The sequence below is a fragment of the Lepidochelys kempii genome, chromosome 5 (genome assembly GCF_965140285.1).
Source record: "Lepidochelys kempii isolate rLepKem1 chromosome 5, rLepKem1.hap1, whole genome shotgun sequence".
Taxonomy (NCBI): Eukaryota; Metazoa; Chordata; order Testudines; family Cheloniidae; genus Lepidochelys; species Lepidochelys kempii.
The window spans coordinates 115,584,634-115,601,217 of record NC_136384.1 but is presented as its reverse complement, the minus strand read 5'-3'; the positions used below and the strand labels follow the sequence as shown (position 1 = coordinate 115,601,217).

The following is a 16,584-nucleotide window of genomic DNA, read 5'->3' as shown; positions in this document are numbered from 1 at the left end:
AAATTTATTTGGGCATAAGCTTTCATGGGCTGAAACCCACTTCATCTGATGCATGGAGTGGAAAATACAGTAGGAAGACATATATAGCAGTACATGAAAAGATGGGAGTTGCCTTACCGAGTGGGGGCGGGGGTCGAGACAAATCAATTAAAGTGGGCTATTATCAACAGGATGAAAAATCACCAACTCCCATCTTTTCATGTACTGCTATATGTATCTTCTTACTGTATTTTCCACTCCATGCATCCGATGAAGTGGGTTTCAGCCCACGGAAGGTTATGCCCAAATAAATTTGTTAGTCTATAAGGTGCCACAAGGACTCTGCACTGTTTTTGCTGATACAGGCTAACACAGCTCCCACTCTGAAACCTGTCATCATGTAAATTAGTTTTTTTTTTTCACATGGCAGTCTTCTGTTAGAAAATTCCACTTATTTCAGTGGAACTATCCCTACCAGTAAGCAGTACAAACATATTTAGTTGTCAGTTTAGATCTTCAAGTCTAGAGCCTGCACTGGATTTTCTTAATGCAGACCCCAGTATGGTCGCTATGCTCAGTATCGTTTGTAGGACCAGGCCTTTATACTGTAAGCCCTTTGGCACGGGGACTTCATGTATACTGTATAAGGTGGGGGCATACTGTCACCACTAAATAAATAATGATGAAATAGTAATCAGCCGGTTGAATCCTTCTGTAATAATTGTGGAAAGCGTGGCTTGCTGGATCGCTTTGTATTTTCAGAGCAGGTGCCCTGACCTTCCCCACATGATTTAGTGGGCGAGTTCTGCTATTTAAAAAATATTTTAAAAAGGGAGAGGAGGCGCCCCTGCGGCCCCCCCTGCACCTCCGGCCCTGCAAGGGCCACAAAGACAGCGGGCAGCACGCGCTGCTCCGTCCCGCTCCAGCAGGCTGTAGCCCCGCCCCCTCGTTTGCATAACGCTGCGTCAGCATTAAGCGTCTCGCTTCCGCGGCTGCGCCGAGGAGGCGGGCGGAGCCAGAGCCGCGAAAGCACTGCACGGATGAGGCGCATGCGCGGTGCTGGACGGCGCTGGAGCTGCGGGCCCGGCGCGGGCTCGCGGAGGGGCCGGGGGCCGGCCGTTGGCGGAGGCGAGGCGGCGTGCGGCTGGCGGGGCCTGGCGGGCGGCTCGCCGCAGCAGCTGGCGGAGCGATACGCGGACTTGGCCGCCAGCCACAGCGAGGCGGTGCGGGCCCGCGAGGAGCGCGAGCGCCAGAACGCGCGGCTGCGGGACGAGAACGCGCGGCTGCGGCTGGAGAACCGCCGCCTGCGCCGGGAGAACCGCAGCCTCTTCCGCCAGGCGCTGCTGGGGCCCGGCCCGGAGCCCGACGCGCCGCCCCGGCCCGGCCCCGGCCCCGGCCCCGCCCCCGAGCCGCCGCCGGAGGAGAAGGAGGAAGCGGCGCTCGCGGCCCAGCTGCGGCGGCTGCAGGAGCGGCACCGGCGGGCCCTGCAGCAGCTGCGGCGCCGCCGGGCCCAGGACGGGCTGGAGGAGGACGGGGAGCTAGACGAGCTGCTGCAGGAGGAGGACGGGGAGCAGCCACCGCCCCTGGGGCGGCAGCAGCCGCCGGAGAAGAGGAGCCTGGTGCCGCCCCTGTAGCCGGGGGGAGGCTGACTGGGCTCCGCAGTGGTTTGGGGACCTCCCCCCCAACACACAGCCAGATCACTGGGGTGAGGGGCCCCCCGTCACTCTCTCCAACCCCCCCTTTGGTGCCTGAGGCGGTCCCAGCCGGCTGCACCCTGGGGCCGCCTCACAGCGGGGCTCCTCCGCCCCGCAGGTTTTTTGGGTCCCGGAAGTAGGCACGGACGGGAACTTCCTGCAGGAGAAGCCGCGGCATCTGAAGGAGGCCCCAAGGAGCCCCACGCAGCAGGAGGGAAAGGGCCTCACAGCAACAGGTGCCTCCTGCCCCTGGATGTTGGGGTGAGGCTCCTCCCAGAGGGAGAAACGGATTCTGGACGTTGTCACCTCCTGGCATTGCCCTGTCTGCCTTCTCAGTTTTGATTTTTGGACCTGTATGTCTAGTTATCTTTGTGCAGGAGTGAACAAATCTCATAGAGGCCGTAATAGCCCTGTAGATGACCCAACAATGGCACATTTGTTAGCCTGCTACTAGGTTTTGGTACCCATGTATATCAGTTTAAAAAATGAAAAGTTTGTGTGCCAGATTTATTTTTGACAGCACTTTAAATGAAAGCTGATAATTCTTGGAATCCTCCTGAATTGATTGGATATCATCTGCAACTCCATTCTCTGTACATCTTTGACTATTGATTTGTTCATTGTTCTCTGTTGCATAATTTATCTGGACATGGCACTTCCAATTCATAAAAACACAGGTCATGCTAAATAAATCCTTGACACACCAAAACGCTTCTCCTAGATGTGATTTGTAATATGCAGTTAAATATAATATATCCATTGTACTGTAAATAGTTACTCTTCAAAGTTCTTAAATTTTGGTACTGAGGTTTTTTTCAAAATTCTAAGAAACAAGCTACTCAATTATTTATCAGACTTTGTTTTAAGAAAAAACTATTTTTCGCTTACATAAATAACGGACGCTATTTTAATTTTTAGTTTCTATTTGCTATCTGAAAGACCAACCTCGTATACATATAAGAGTAACATTATTTGCATCAGTAGTCCCATTACCTTTAGTAGGACTAATCAAATGAGCAAAGTTAGGGTTGGATGCCACTATTTGTGGGATGGGTCCCCTAAAACTTAATTACTAAACTTTTGACTGAGAGAAGGTGGTACTTATGTAACCTTTTAAAAAACAAAAAAACCCACACACCTCAAACTTTGTTTGGAGTTAGATATATTTATGGGAAAAGATGAATACTTGTACCAACTTCACTATTGTTTTATATAATTGAGGTTTAAAAGAGTGTGTAGCATCCAGTGTACAAATTTAATTGTGATCTAAAATGTACAGTATCATTTATTAAACCAATATCAATACATAAAAGCATCTTAATTATGTTTTAGGGGAATATACCCCTTTAATGTGATAGGTGTAAAGAGGACCTTTGCTTTGCAGTTCATCTTGCTGAGTCTTTAATGGGAATTCTAGAATGTCAGTTTCTAAATGTCTTGTTTGCTCATTAGATTGAAACTACCCTTACTAACCACTTTAAATTGGCTAATAAAAGTATATTAGTGATGTACAATGGGTACAAAAAATCAGTGACCTGCCCAAATGTGTTTTCTATTAAATAAAAGTTACTGTGTTCTGTGAACCATTCCCAATAAAGTAGATGTATAAAGTGCAAATGAAAAGAGGAATTTAGAAAGAAAAATGCCCAAGCAACTTGTATGGTTTAGTAGAAGAATAGTATAATACAGGCTTATAGTACTTGAGTAGATGACCTATTAAGGTCCCTTCTAGGCCTACATTTCTATGATTCTATGATAGTGTGTGGTTACAATATAATGGTGGAAAACATCTGAACACAGGAAATTCATTCTTAAATCATTCACTAAGAGCTGCAAGAGCAGGCCCTTAACAATCTTCAATATTAAAATGATCTTTTAATACCATAGCAACAGTAACTCATTTCTGGCTCTAGTGCAATATAATTTACCTTAAAATCCTTGTGGTCATCACTTGTACAAGATTAATTTTGATAATATTTTTCAAGTTAGAACTCACAGCATCAAGACTTTAAGGTGATGGGAAGGAATGTTACAATTTTATAGGATACGTAACCTTCCCTCTTTTTAAACTTGCTTGGTCTTTCTGTTTTGATCCTCTTAGTCTTAGATCTCTGGTTCTACTCTCACTCTCAGTAATTTAGACTTTAGATGTCTACTCAGGACCAGAAATCATAGTTGTCCTAGACCTTACATCTTTTACTTCCTTCAACTCCCATGTTTAAATCTGTCTATCACTGTCTTCAGCGCATTCCCAGTGTTCGTTCTTCTCTTGATCTACTTGCTGTGGAATCCTCAGTTGTCTTTTATTGTGCCTGGCGGTGGCTATTGCACTTCCACATTTATGTTCTTATTGAATGCCTGCTCTTGACTACGTTTTTTTGGGGGTTGCAGAATGTCATCTCCAGACTATTTTCTGTAAATCGAGCTGTGCCACCCCTATTTTCTCCTCATGTTCTCTAATTTTATTTGTTTTTTCATACAATTAAAAATTGCCCACCTGGTTTTCAAAACTTGATTATATATCCTTCTAGTTTCCTTTCCTCCATGCCTCCCTCAAATATTTGGTGGGGAAAGTTGCTTTCTCATTTTGGTTGCTATAATAATCTGTAACTCCCTGAACCAGTGAATCACTTCCCTCTTTTTAAATCTCTTTAGAACAAAACACACACTTTTTTTGGCTGCCTTATGATTCACACACGGTATTTTGTAGTACCATGTATGAAGAATTTAGAGGAAAATCGGCCTTCTATAATCGTAGGGTTTTTTCATACATACTTAGGCTTCTGTTTCTCTGTGTAAATATTGATCAGAATAAATAATGAAACTTGATTATTCTAGCTAAATGATAATTTTATTAAAATGTGTTTTACAAAACGTGAAAAACAAATTAGGTTATTTTAACTCATTTGCTGAAATATCCTACTCCATTTGGAAAAATGGAAACCTTTTGATCTGGGTGTAGATTTGCCGTCTCCCATCATAACTAACGAAAAAACGTCTCTTGTTTCTTACATGAACATTTAGCCTTCTTACCTGTGGACTGTTCATTATCTGTCTCTTTTGTGGCCTCTCTTCATTTCTCTAGCCTCACCCCCCATACCTATATTAAAATCATTTTTGGGATGTGTGTGTATGTGTGTGATGGCTATTACTTTAAAACACGTGCATGTGAACAGCGTATCTCAAGTGTTGGTGCCATAGTTAATACACATTCTACGACTCTTCTGAGACCTACTTTAAGTTTTATTAAATATTGCTCTCTGAAGGAGCCTTTGTCCGCTATACTCATCTCCTTGAATATGTTAAGGCCTTGGCGTGCTTTAACTTGCCCGCAGAGTATAATGAAATAAATTAAATGTCTTTGTGATAAACTAAAGCAGTTCAGATTAGTTTAGTTCACCTACCCTCCTATGAAATAAGTCGTCTGTTACGCTTCCCTTTTCACAGTCTCCTCTCTGTCCTGTATCAATTTACTTGTACGTACTTCCTAGTTACACCATTAATTTGTAAGCTATATGGAAAGTCCCTGTTCAAACCAGACTGCTGAAAGTGATGGTTTAAAATTAAAATATTGGCTTGGAGCTTTGTGAGTTGTGATAAAGTAATTGTGTGCCTATACAATTCCTATAATATACTGCTGCTCCATATGAAACTCCTTTCCCCCAAAAAATCAGACCTTGTTACAATTAAAATAGTAATATGCCAGAATTTTATTGTATAAAATATACAAAAGGTTTATTTTGTTTAAATTTTTGCTACTAATGTTTCTCCTTGACCACTTCTACTGAATCCCTCACTCATTGTTCTGCCTACCAGCTTCATGCGTACCAGAGCAGGACTGAGCTAGAATAGCAAAAGATAGAAGGCTGGAAGAGTGATAAGAGAGGCTGTAGAGAGGTTGTTGGAGGAGTGACTATGCAGGAAGAGGAAGGGGTCCCTGTCACAGCACAAAATGGGCAGTGTGGCAGTAAGGAAGAGAGCATAGTTTAGTTGCATACCTCAGAAAAAGAACATATGTCATTCTTGTATGCTTTCCTTTCATTATGTATCACTGAAGTAAAGCTATTGAATTATGTTTAAAGTAGTTTTTTAATTGAATGAAAAGATTTAAATTGGATGTAAGGTGTAAACTTAAATGGGAAAAAGTGTCGGACTAGCATCACTGGGGAAAAAGTACTTTGTGGTGCGCAACATAGGCGTGGCATGCAGTGACTGCAAGCTCCTGAAGGAAAATCCATTCCAATGAGAAACTAGTTGAGTCTTCATACCTATGTAGGGTGGGATCCACAAAAGTTCTGAAGTGTCTAAACCCCAGATGTAGGCACCTAAATCCTAGTTTTGGCTCCACTGTGCTCCATAAAACTCTTGCCAGTCCTTTAAGCACTAACTGAGTTTAGGTGCCTAACGTTTTTCAGGGTAAAAATGTCATATACGCCTATGTTTCAGTCTCTGGGTGTGCACACTGCTGTCTTCCTCTAGTCATCTGGGTACCTATCTGCAACAAATGAGGGAAAGGTAGGCATTTGGTGTGTTTTCAGGGTGCCTACTAGATTGGGTCTCATTCAAAATACAGCTGGAGAAGGAATGGCCCACCTTATAACTTATAGCCAAGTGGTGAGAGCACTCACCTGGGATGTGGGAGGCCCAGTCAATTCCCCCTATTTCTGCCAGTGGACAAAAGAGAGGATTTAAACGGGGGTCATATCTCTCAGGAGAGTTCTCTAACTACTGAGCTATGGCATGTTTTACTGTGGTGCTCTGTCAGTGTCTCCTGTTGAAGCTCTTCTATGGTGGAAAATTATGAAAGAGTAGGGGGACTGGACCCAAGGTCTCCCACCTACCAGGTGCATGCCCTAATCATGGGGCAACAGAGTAATTCCCATTCTCTCTCTCTGGTCCAACAACTAAATATTTATCCACAGGGGAAGTCATTGGGCTTGATGCTCGACATTACAATGCCTAAGTCCTTTTGTGGATCCCATCCCTAGTCCCTAGCATTGGCTGAGACTATTAGCAATAGCGTTCATTAGGGCCAATTACTTCAGATGAAATTTGTGTGGATAGCAGCGCTCCTACAAGTACTGTAGACTGTGAGTGATCTTTTTTTAATGACCACACGTGAGCAGGACCTCTGTTTTACATCCTTTCTGAAACTTGGCACCTGTTTTACCACAAAAAGAAAAGGAGTACTTGTGGCACCTTAGAGACTAACCAATTTATTAGAGCATAAGCTTTCGTGAGCTACAGCTCACTTCCTCAGATGCATATCGTGGAAACTGCAGCAGGCTTTATATATACACAGAGAATATGAAACAATACCTATTCCCACCCCACTGTCCTGCTGGTAATAGCTTATCTAAAGTGATTTCCAGCACAAATCCAGGTTTTCTCACCCTCCCCCCCCACACACAAATTCACTCTCCTGCTGGTGATAGCCCATCCAAAGTGACAACTCTTTACACAATGTGCATGACAATCAAGCTGGGCTATTTCCTGCATAAATCCAGGTTCTCACATCCCCCCACACCCCCATACACATACATTACCACAGTGCTCCCTGACCCCATGCTCTGTAGCATTATCTCAGTATTAACCTGAAAAGGAAGAGTACTGCAATCAATGTCACTTTTACAGCTCCTAGGTGTTCTTTGAAGATCTTGCATCCAAGTACTTGACCCAGCTTGCCATTGATCAGGGTGTAAGCACTGAGTAGATCATAGGCCAGGTGATATAGCTGCAAAGCATATTATATATCATGCCTGATATATTAGTGGTCATGATTGTTACTAATAATGGTTACTTATGAAAATTATAGAGATAATAATCCACTGAGGTGTAACAGCTGGTGTGCCTGTATATTAATTGCAAAAATTTAGCTACACCTCTGTTCCTATTCCTTCATTAACTCTAGACTCTTCCCTCAGCTTCAGTCACAACCATGCCTGTATGTGTTCAGTAACACTTTATCCCTGTGTGAGGCAGTCAGAATAATCTCTTATTAATAAGAAACTGAAGTGGGAACGGTGACTGGGAACAGTTTTGGTTGGGTAAAGGCTCAGGGCCAGATCCACAAAGGGACTTGGGCATTGCAATGCTGAATGTAGCACTGCCTAACTTTTAGGCACCCAGCGGAATCCATAAACCCTGCATTAGTTGTCTAGGCTCCTTGTAAAATGTGTGGAGAGAGAGAGAGGCACTTGAGAATGGGAGCCACAAATCCAGCATGTTAGGCATGGAGCTACCTAAGCTGGTCAATAGCAGATGCTGAAGAGAGGGGTGTGCCCCAAGTCATGCCTCTCTCAGGGAGTTTGGTGCCTAACTCTAGGCAGGAGGGACCCATGGCTGGAAACACTTCTGGAGTCAGGCACTGTAGACACCTAAGCGGTTTCTTGCAAGAACAGAGAGGACACGTGCCTACCTACACACAAAATGGGAGTGTGTTTGTAGAGGAGGAGGCCTCCTGAACACCTTTAGCTTAGGGTATTCACCTGGGATATGGGAGACCCTGGCTGAGTTCTCCCTCTTCCTGATGAGAGAATAGATTTGAACAGGGATCCTTTACCCCCAGACTATATAGAGTCATTCTCACTCTCTGTCTGGTCCAATGTATATTTAATTATTTTTACAAAGTGGAATGGCTTCAACAGGAGAGATGGAGGAAGACCCACATAGAATATCCCATAGTCCAGTGGTTGGGCACCCCGTGAGAGGTGGGAAACCCCTGTTGAATTCTGTCTGTCATCAGGCAGAGAAAGTAATTGAAGCAAGGTTTTTCACATCCCAGCAGAGTCCTCTAACCATTGGGTTAAACAGGATAATTAAGCTTTTTTTCTGGCCATTTTGTGTGGATTTAGTTGTGCTCAGAACACACCTGCCCAATTAGCCCCACAGACAAAATAGCCTGTCTTTACCGGATTTGAGGATCCTGCTAGAGCTTAGGTGTGACATAAATGTCTAGCTATCTTCCTGAGCAATGTGCATGCCCACAGGCAGAAACTTAGGCAGTTAGGGAACTCTAATGAAAATTTTGGTGATGAGTGAGTTTAGGCACCGACAAGGTTAGGCAGCAGCTAAATGAGGGTTCTTGTGGCTTGCAGTGGTATTTAGACACCCAAGTCCCTTTGTGGATCTGAGCCTTGTTGACTTTTAATGAAATGTAGGCTCCTAAGTGCCTAAATCACTTCTGAACATGAGACTTGGACACCTACGTTATTTAGGCGCAAATCCTCAAAAGTATTTATGCATCTAACTCCCGTTGAAATCAGTGGGAGTTAGACTTCTAAATTAAATATCTCTGAGGATCTGGGCATTTGGCCTTGCAACCCTGAGCAGAGCAACACATAAATATCTTTAAAATCTGGGTCTAACTCACCAAGCTTGGAACATCTGGGCTTTAGACAGTTTATCACCGGGATGGTTGTAGGTGCAAAATGTCAGCATTTGTGTACCTAAACTTACTTTGCTGAAGTTGTGAACATTCATCCTATTCCAGATTTGTTAATTTTCACAAAGATTTTTCTTTTTTTTTCTTTTTGCCTTGTCATCCCACTAATTCTCTCCTGATGACTATAGAATCTTCCAGGAAAGCTCCTGGTAGACAAGAGCTATAGTTCCCTCTCCTCCTCCTTATTCATTTAAATTGCAATAAGGGAAAAGGGAGAAAAAGAAAAGCATACATAAAATGTCAATAATAGTTGAATCACACACAGTACCAATCATTATTAGCATCATCCTCTCTATTTTTGGTGTTGCCTCCTTGCTGTTTTGAAGTAGCAGCATGGATGTAGAGGTGAAGAAATAGTTGCAGAAATTGACTTCCTAACCCGTGCGGGTGAAATCTGGATGGGGGGGCTGGACTAGGCAAGAGGAGGAGTTACTAGGCCAGCACCCTGACTGACATGCTTGGAAAACCAACCACATCCTGTAGGCACTGGGACAGTTCAGGTACTCACAGCAAATCTACCCTGGCCCATTATTTGGAGAGATGGTAGGGGAGTTGGCTTCTAGCAGCAGAAAGAGTTGTAACCCTCAGTTGTTTTCTCCAGGGTAGGAGAGAGAGTTCCATTTTAATTCTCAGAAGAGTCCAGTTACCCTCACCTTGACAAGAAGTGTCTCTCTTCTCTTTAACCACCCTCACCTGCCTCCAAAATGGCTGCTGGAGTCAAGTAGTAAAGAGAAGCCAGCCTGTCAGGTCCCCCTTCTCCCCAAGCAATCAAAGGGCCAAAAACAGTAGGGAGAAAGGTAAGCAAGCAAATCTGGATTGGGAAGTATTCCTTGAATGCCACTATCCAAGGAGAGAGGTCTGACTGCTAGTTTCATCTGTTAGGCTTCCCTTAGGCTGGAAGCCAAGGGCTTGAGCAACCCAGAGACCTGCTTCATCCAGAGAAATCTTCCTGCCTTGGAGGGGGACAACACAACAGTGAGTACTGCTTAACTCCTGTTCAGATAGACAGGAAGGGTTCTGGGACAAATGAAGACCTAGTCTGTGGGTGCACATTCATGTGAAAGCTCACATGGTGCCAGGCAGGTGCTACCCCACCAGACACCTAAGCAACAGTCAGGCTTGTAACATTTATTCCATTGTGTATTGTAAATTTAATCTTTCTTGGTCAGTCCTAGAGAGCTTCAGCACAAGAGTAAGGTTGGTCTAGTGATTAGAGCTCTAGCTGAGGACTTGAGAGTCCTGGGTTCAAGTCCCTGCTTTGCCACAGACTTCCTGTGTGATTCTGGGTGCATCATGTACCCTCTCAGTTCCCCATCTGTAATATGAGGATAACAGTATCTCCCTATTTCACAAGGCTGGGTCGGTAAATACCTTCATGATTGTGAGATATTATGGTAATGGGGGTTCACATAATAGTACCCAACTCTTATATAGTGCTTTTCATCACTAGATCTCAAAGTACTTTATAAAGGAGTTCAATATCAGTTATCCCCATTTTACAGACGGGTGAACAGTGGTACAGGGAGGTGCAGGGATTTGCCTAAACTCATCCAGCAGTCCAGCAGAACTGGGAACAGAACCCAGGTCTCCTGAGTTCTAGTCCAGTGCTCAATCACTAGGTCATACTGCACACAAGAGAGAACAGTCCACACAGATGATCCAAAACCTGTATATAGGCCTTGGGATTGCTCTGATTTTACTTTTATGCTGTTTGTGTGATTGAGAGTCTATTTAGTTGTAAAAGGAGAAATAGGTTTATCTGAGTATCTGATTATTGTTGTGGGGTTAATTTATTCATTGGTGCATCTGTTTTCCAGCTTTTTCCTTTAATCCTTATTCTTAGACTGAAGGGTCTCCACTTTGAGTGCCTGTGTTGATTTCACCTGTGGACATATTGAATAGAGAGGGAGAGAAGGTTTCTCAGGTGACCAAAATAGAGAGATGGTTAAAACCAACACCTTGATCTCCTTCGTATGATTAGTAATTAATATCCTTAATATCACTACTACTGCATCACCAAGCACATCCCCTTTAAGCAAGCACTTGCCAGGTGAAGAGGAAAGACAACCTACATCATGTGAGTCTCTCTAGCAGAAAGCAAATGTGAAAATCATCCAACTGCTGTCCGTAAATTGAAAATTAGAACAAAGGATGACCATTGAGATCTGGGCTCAACCCTCCCCACATTCATCTAATGCACCCACAACCATTCTTCTTTGTAACAAGATGAGGCACAGTCTCATAGCTACTGTCTCAAAACTGTATTTTCAGTGTGAACATTTAAGTCACTAATATTTCTGAAATTATCAACTGCTAAGCAGTGCATTTTGCAGTTCGTTAATGCACACTCTGTTCAAGCAAGTTGCGAAAAAGTTTGCTAGCTCCTCTTCTGAAATAAACATACATAAATAATATAGTTCCACCTGTTTTTCACTGCTCCAGCAGAGACTCGCTCATTCATTAACTGTCAACGGATGGTACACCCATTGACTTCCCAACTTTACACTAGTACTGCAGCCGACAGGATGTGACGTTAATCCAACAATTTTCTTCAGAAAAATAAAATCAAAAACTACATGGCAGCTGCTCTTAGACCCTCCCTTCTGAGTCAGACATCTTCCAGCTGAAACAATGGAAAAATATTTTGTTTCTGCACCCACTATAGTCACCATGAAAACATCTGAGATTCTGGGTCATTTTGGACAAGTAAAGATTTTTTCTACATGCAATCTTGACTGTGCTTCTTTGTGTATATGCAGTACAAAAGTCTTTAATTTCATGACCATATACTACTACGCAAATAAAACACTGTAAGGCCATGATCTTGCAACTGATTGCACATAAGGGTGCACCTGTGCAGTCAACTGCAGAATTGGAGTTTAACATCAGACTCTTTTTTTCCCCCTACAACCTTAGATATCCGTGTGTAGCATCTTGTAACATCTTTGAAATTCTTGCTTGTGTGTGCTATGGTCAATGACATAACTGTCTAGTATCTCTTGACTTAGACCTTTTATATGGTGAGATCCCTTACTTCTAAGATATGTATTTTAATAGTTTAGTCAGGAATTGTGCACTATGAAAGTTCTTTTTAACCAGCAACTCAGCTTTCTTTAGGTGTAATTCAGGAGATGAGGTAGTTAATTACAAAGCTAACTTAGCTACATACATATGGACAGCAAAGCCTTAGGTGCAGTTCCAGGGCTGAGACAGTTAGCTTCATAGTTAACTGCTTGTAAACTTAGGTGATGCTCATATGATGGAAATTTTTTACTGTTATTCTGTGTATTTATAATTAAGAATCTTCCATACATTGTATATGTCTGATTTGCTGAGTGCTTGTGCCTTAAATGCCATTGAACCCAATAGGACTACTCACATGAGAAAGATGAGCAGAATTTGGTCCTTCTGGAGTAACAGAATCTAATACTGATATTGTGTGTCTGCTGGACAATGGTCGTTACTAAAATTAATTCTGTCTGCCCAAGAACTGGTGACAAAGTGAGTAAGAAAATTGTGTGTGCAGCACTCAACTTAAAAGTCTCATAAAGAGAGGAATTATAAGCAAGTGCAGTTTTTTAGTGTCTGGGGAAGTCTTGTTGTGCTGGAGCAGTAAATGGAGATGAGGGGATCCAGATAATTATAGTGTAAGAAACCTAGCATAAAAATTTGTTACAGTTTTCTATTAACCATTAAAATGGTGAAATGAAATAAAATACTCAAAGCACTCTACAAATATTGCATCAGGCTATTTTTATTTCTCAGATTGTCTGCATTTCATTTCCTGAACTCATAACCTGTAACCAGCTGTAAAATTGTTATGCATAGCTACAGAGCTTCTCCAGAAGGACATTTCTCAGTCTGTTGCTGACTGTGTATATTTTTTAAAATGTTGATTGCTGAAAAGAAACTTTCCTAACCTCTCTTGACCCAAATATATTGAAGGTTTATTGCCTTTATAGGTACAGTAAGATGCTTCTACAATATCCCCTGGACAGCTCTGGTGAGCCCTGTCTTATTTTAGAGCTTCAAACTTATAGATGTCTTTTATATTCACTGTCTGTAGTTATCCCACTTGCTAGAGAACTTAGTCCTGTTCACCAGGTACAAGATTGGTTTGAGTAATATCTATGCAATACCAGCCAGGAATCAATGAATCTACTTTGTCAGCATGGGAATATTTTTTAAGCAAAGCTCTGATATTTGTTTGTTTAAAACACAGTTGCATTTAGTGTTCAGAGATGTGTAGGACTAATTGTTGGACGTAGGCCTGATATTTGGATACAAATGCTGAATATGAGCACTGCACAACAGAATTTTTGGGTCAGCTTGTGTAACTCCATTCACTTGCATGGAATTTCACTGCTGTAAATTAGGAATAAGTGAGAGAATGAGACCCATATTTCAAAATGCTCCCTATACTCCCCTTGATCTTGGTCAGTGTCCTTGAAGCACCCAGGGGCACCCATTAGAGAGGAAACTGTACAGCTCTTTTGCTCTGCCTGAATGCCCAGCTGACAATTTTCTTGCCAGTTTTGGCCTCCCTTGAGTTCTAAAATATAAGCATATTCCTTCTTCTTGGAGACAGCCAGGAACTACGCTCTCTAACTGGAGTTGTGCTCTGCTTCCTTCAGTTCCAAAGGGCCATTCTAGCAGCTGTAGATCACAGGCGTACCCCATGGTTCCTGAATGTTGGATCAAGGAGAGGGATGATGTAGAGCCACTGTAGACTCAATCCTTCAAGGTGCTGTGCATGTGCAGATTCCTGAGTATGTTTGAAGCCCCCCTAGAGTCACTGGGACCCTAAGCAGGCACAGGGATCTGGCAGCATAAAGTTAATTGCAGGGTCTGGGCATAAACCAGCTCTGTGTGACACAAGTGATATTCTCCTGCAGCAGTGTAAGGTGGCTTTCCATTGCTGGAGCAGCACAAATCAGCTAGAGGATTTGGCTCTGTATCTCCATTCGCGTAAAGCGTTTCACATTTCAAAGTGTTCAGATTTGGGAAACAAAAGGGAATAGATGTGTATTTTTTCTAATGTGCTAATAAACTTGAGGACTTCAAAGGTAAAGTCATGTGGGCACATGTGGCTATTCACGATCTGACACTGCTACATTCTAACTGAACCTGATTTGTCTCTTTTCAAGGTGATAAGGAAAGCATTTGGTGGCTTTCTTTGACAGCCTTCATTGTTCAAACCTGTCCAAAAAAAATTCTGCCCATGACTGATTTGATAATTAGAAATGATGATGGTTATTACTTTTTGTGTTAAATAATGGCCACTCTCCTCCCCCTTTTATTTTTCTTCAGATTTTAAATTTTCTGACATGTTAGGTCTGGGATTTTAAATTGAACACCACAGAACAATTAAAATTAGATGCACATAGTGATGGCAAATTACCATTTTCATTGATGCTAAGGTGAGATAGTTTGCAGAGCTATTTCATAAAAGGTCTTGGGAGTACCATCATGTTGTTTATCCTCCACAAGTCCTCATGTATTTTTGCTAACTCATTAGTTTGAAAAAAGTATGAGTCCCAAGTGTTCAAAGGAAAGTACCAGTAGATAATGACTGAAGAAGGAATCTTTGATTCATACAATAAACTAGAAGTGGGAGCTATTGTAGGGCTTAGAGGTAAGAGGTTGTTCTTTAATAGTGATTGGGAAGATTTTTGGGAAATTTTCAAGTTTTTTTTTTAAATTAAGTTTAAACACCACAAACTCTTTTTAATTTTGTTTTGAGGAGGGTTTGTAATAAGTAGCATTTACTTATATTCCCAAACTCTAGAATTTCAGAGTTGGTGGTGTGACAGGGTCAGGCCAGATGGCTATAGGAGAGTGATAGAAGGCAGATATATTAGCCCCAGGTTAAGTGGGTCCCTTTTCCCTGGGTAAGGTAACAGGGAAGGTTCCAGAACAATCGGGAACTTTCTGGAAACAATTAAGGCAGACAGGCTGATTAGAACACCTGCAACCAAACAAGAAGCTGCTAGAATCAATTAAGTCAGGCTAATCAGGGCACCTGGATTTTAAAAAGGAGCTCACTTCAGTTTGTGGTGTGCGTGCATGTGAGGAGCTGGGAGCAAAAGGCGCAAGAAGCTGAGAGGCGTACTGCTGGAAGACTGAGAAGTACAAGCATTATTGGACATCAGGAGGAAGGTCCTGTGGTGAGAATAAAGAAGGTGTTGGGAGGATGCCATGGGGAAATAGCCCAGGGAGTTGTAGCTATCACTCAGCTGTTACAGGAGCCCCTGTAGACAGCTGCAGTCCACAGTCTGGGCTGGAACCCGGAGTAGAGGTTGAGTCCAGGTTCCCCCCATCCGTCCATTCCCCCAACTCCCTACTTGATACCAGAGGAGTTAACCTGGACTGTGGGTTCCACCAGAGGGGAAGGTCTCTGGCCTGTTCCCCGAGCCACTAGGTGGATCAGCAGAGTCTGCGGGGATTGTTCTTCTTCCTTTTCCCCATGCTGGCCAGTGATGAGGCTAACTGAGTGAACGGCAGATTTGAAGTTTTTTTCTGATCTCCACGACTCCTGTGTAGTGCATTGAAGATATAACAGAGCTTTCCACTAGGTCATAACAAATGTACGTATCTCTAGGCTGTCAGAATTCCATGCTCTCCAACTCCAGTATTTGCAAAAGAGTTCATGTAACATACACAGCATGTTAGAGGTCCTGATCCAAAATTTGTCTGAAGTCAGTGCGAGTCATTCCATTTACTTTAATGAGCTTGGATCAAGCTGAGAATTGTACTTTGTAGACCCACCAGGTAGAAAAAAATGTTAAGTGGAGTGAAACTGTTGAGGTACACTGAGCCAAAGTAATACTTTCCTTTCACTTCATTGTAAACTGAGTTTCATAATCACATGGTTCCACTGAATATTGTTTTTAACAGCTGTACCCTTGGAAACTCAGTACTCAAAAACGGTACTCAAATTTTGAGTATCAGAGAACAGACATGACAGCTTGGAAATAGAGGGAGGAAAATGAAAACAAATGACTAGGCCAAATCCTGAAGTTGTTATTCAGGCAAAACACTCATTGTCTTCGGTGGGAGTTTCACTTGACTAAAGACTTGCCATTATGTGCTTGCACTTGGTGGCCCAACTTCTGTCTAAAGTATGAGCTTTAAACCAAAATCAGCTGGGAAGAGAAGGCAATACTGATTCCATGCAGGAGGGCCAAGAAAAAGCTAAATAACAAAATTGTCTCCTGATAGTGACAAGTGTTTTATTTATATGTGTATTTGATAGTAACACATTTGTGTAAAGGTCACTTTCATTAACCTTAGATGTGCACTATCCAGTCTCAAAAGGCGTGCTGTTTACAATTTTCCTTCATCCTATGCAAAGCTAAACAACCATGAGTGTAAGGCTAATATATGTTAAGTGCCTAAGGCATATTCCAATTAAGTATTAAAGTAGGTTAGGTTGGAAAATTTCCAAAACATTTAGTGAATATCACT

The 16,584-nt window shown here is 42.6% G+C and overlaps 1 protein-coding gene across 1 annotated transcript; it reads left to right on the top strand.

Annotated features, from left to right (window-relative positions):
* The first annotated feature begins 992 nt into the window (after positions 1-992).
* On the top strand, positions 993-4,800 carry TUSC1 (tumor suppressor candidate 1). The gene has a single exon (XM_073345534.1). The coding sequence runs from the start codon at positions 1,020-1,022 to the stop codon at positions 1,611-1,613; it is 594 nt and encodes a 197-aa protein (XP_073201635.1). The 5' UTR covers positions 993-1,019; the 3' UTR covers positions 1,614-4,800.
* The last annotated feature ends 11,784 nt before the right edge of the window (positions 4,801-16,584 follow it).

Coding starts and splice junctions, on each gene's coding strand:
- TUSC1 (XM_073345534.1), top strand. CDS start 1,020: ATGAGGCGCATGCGCGGTGCTGGACGGCGCTGGAGCTGCGGGCCCGGC.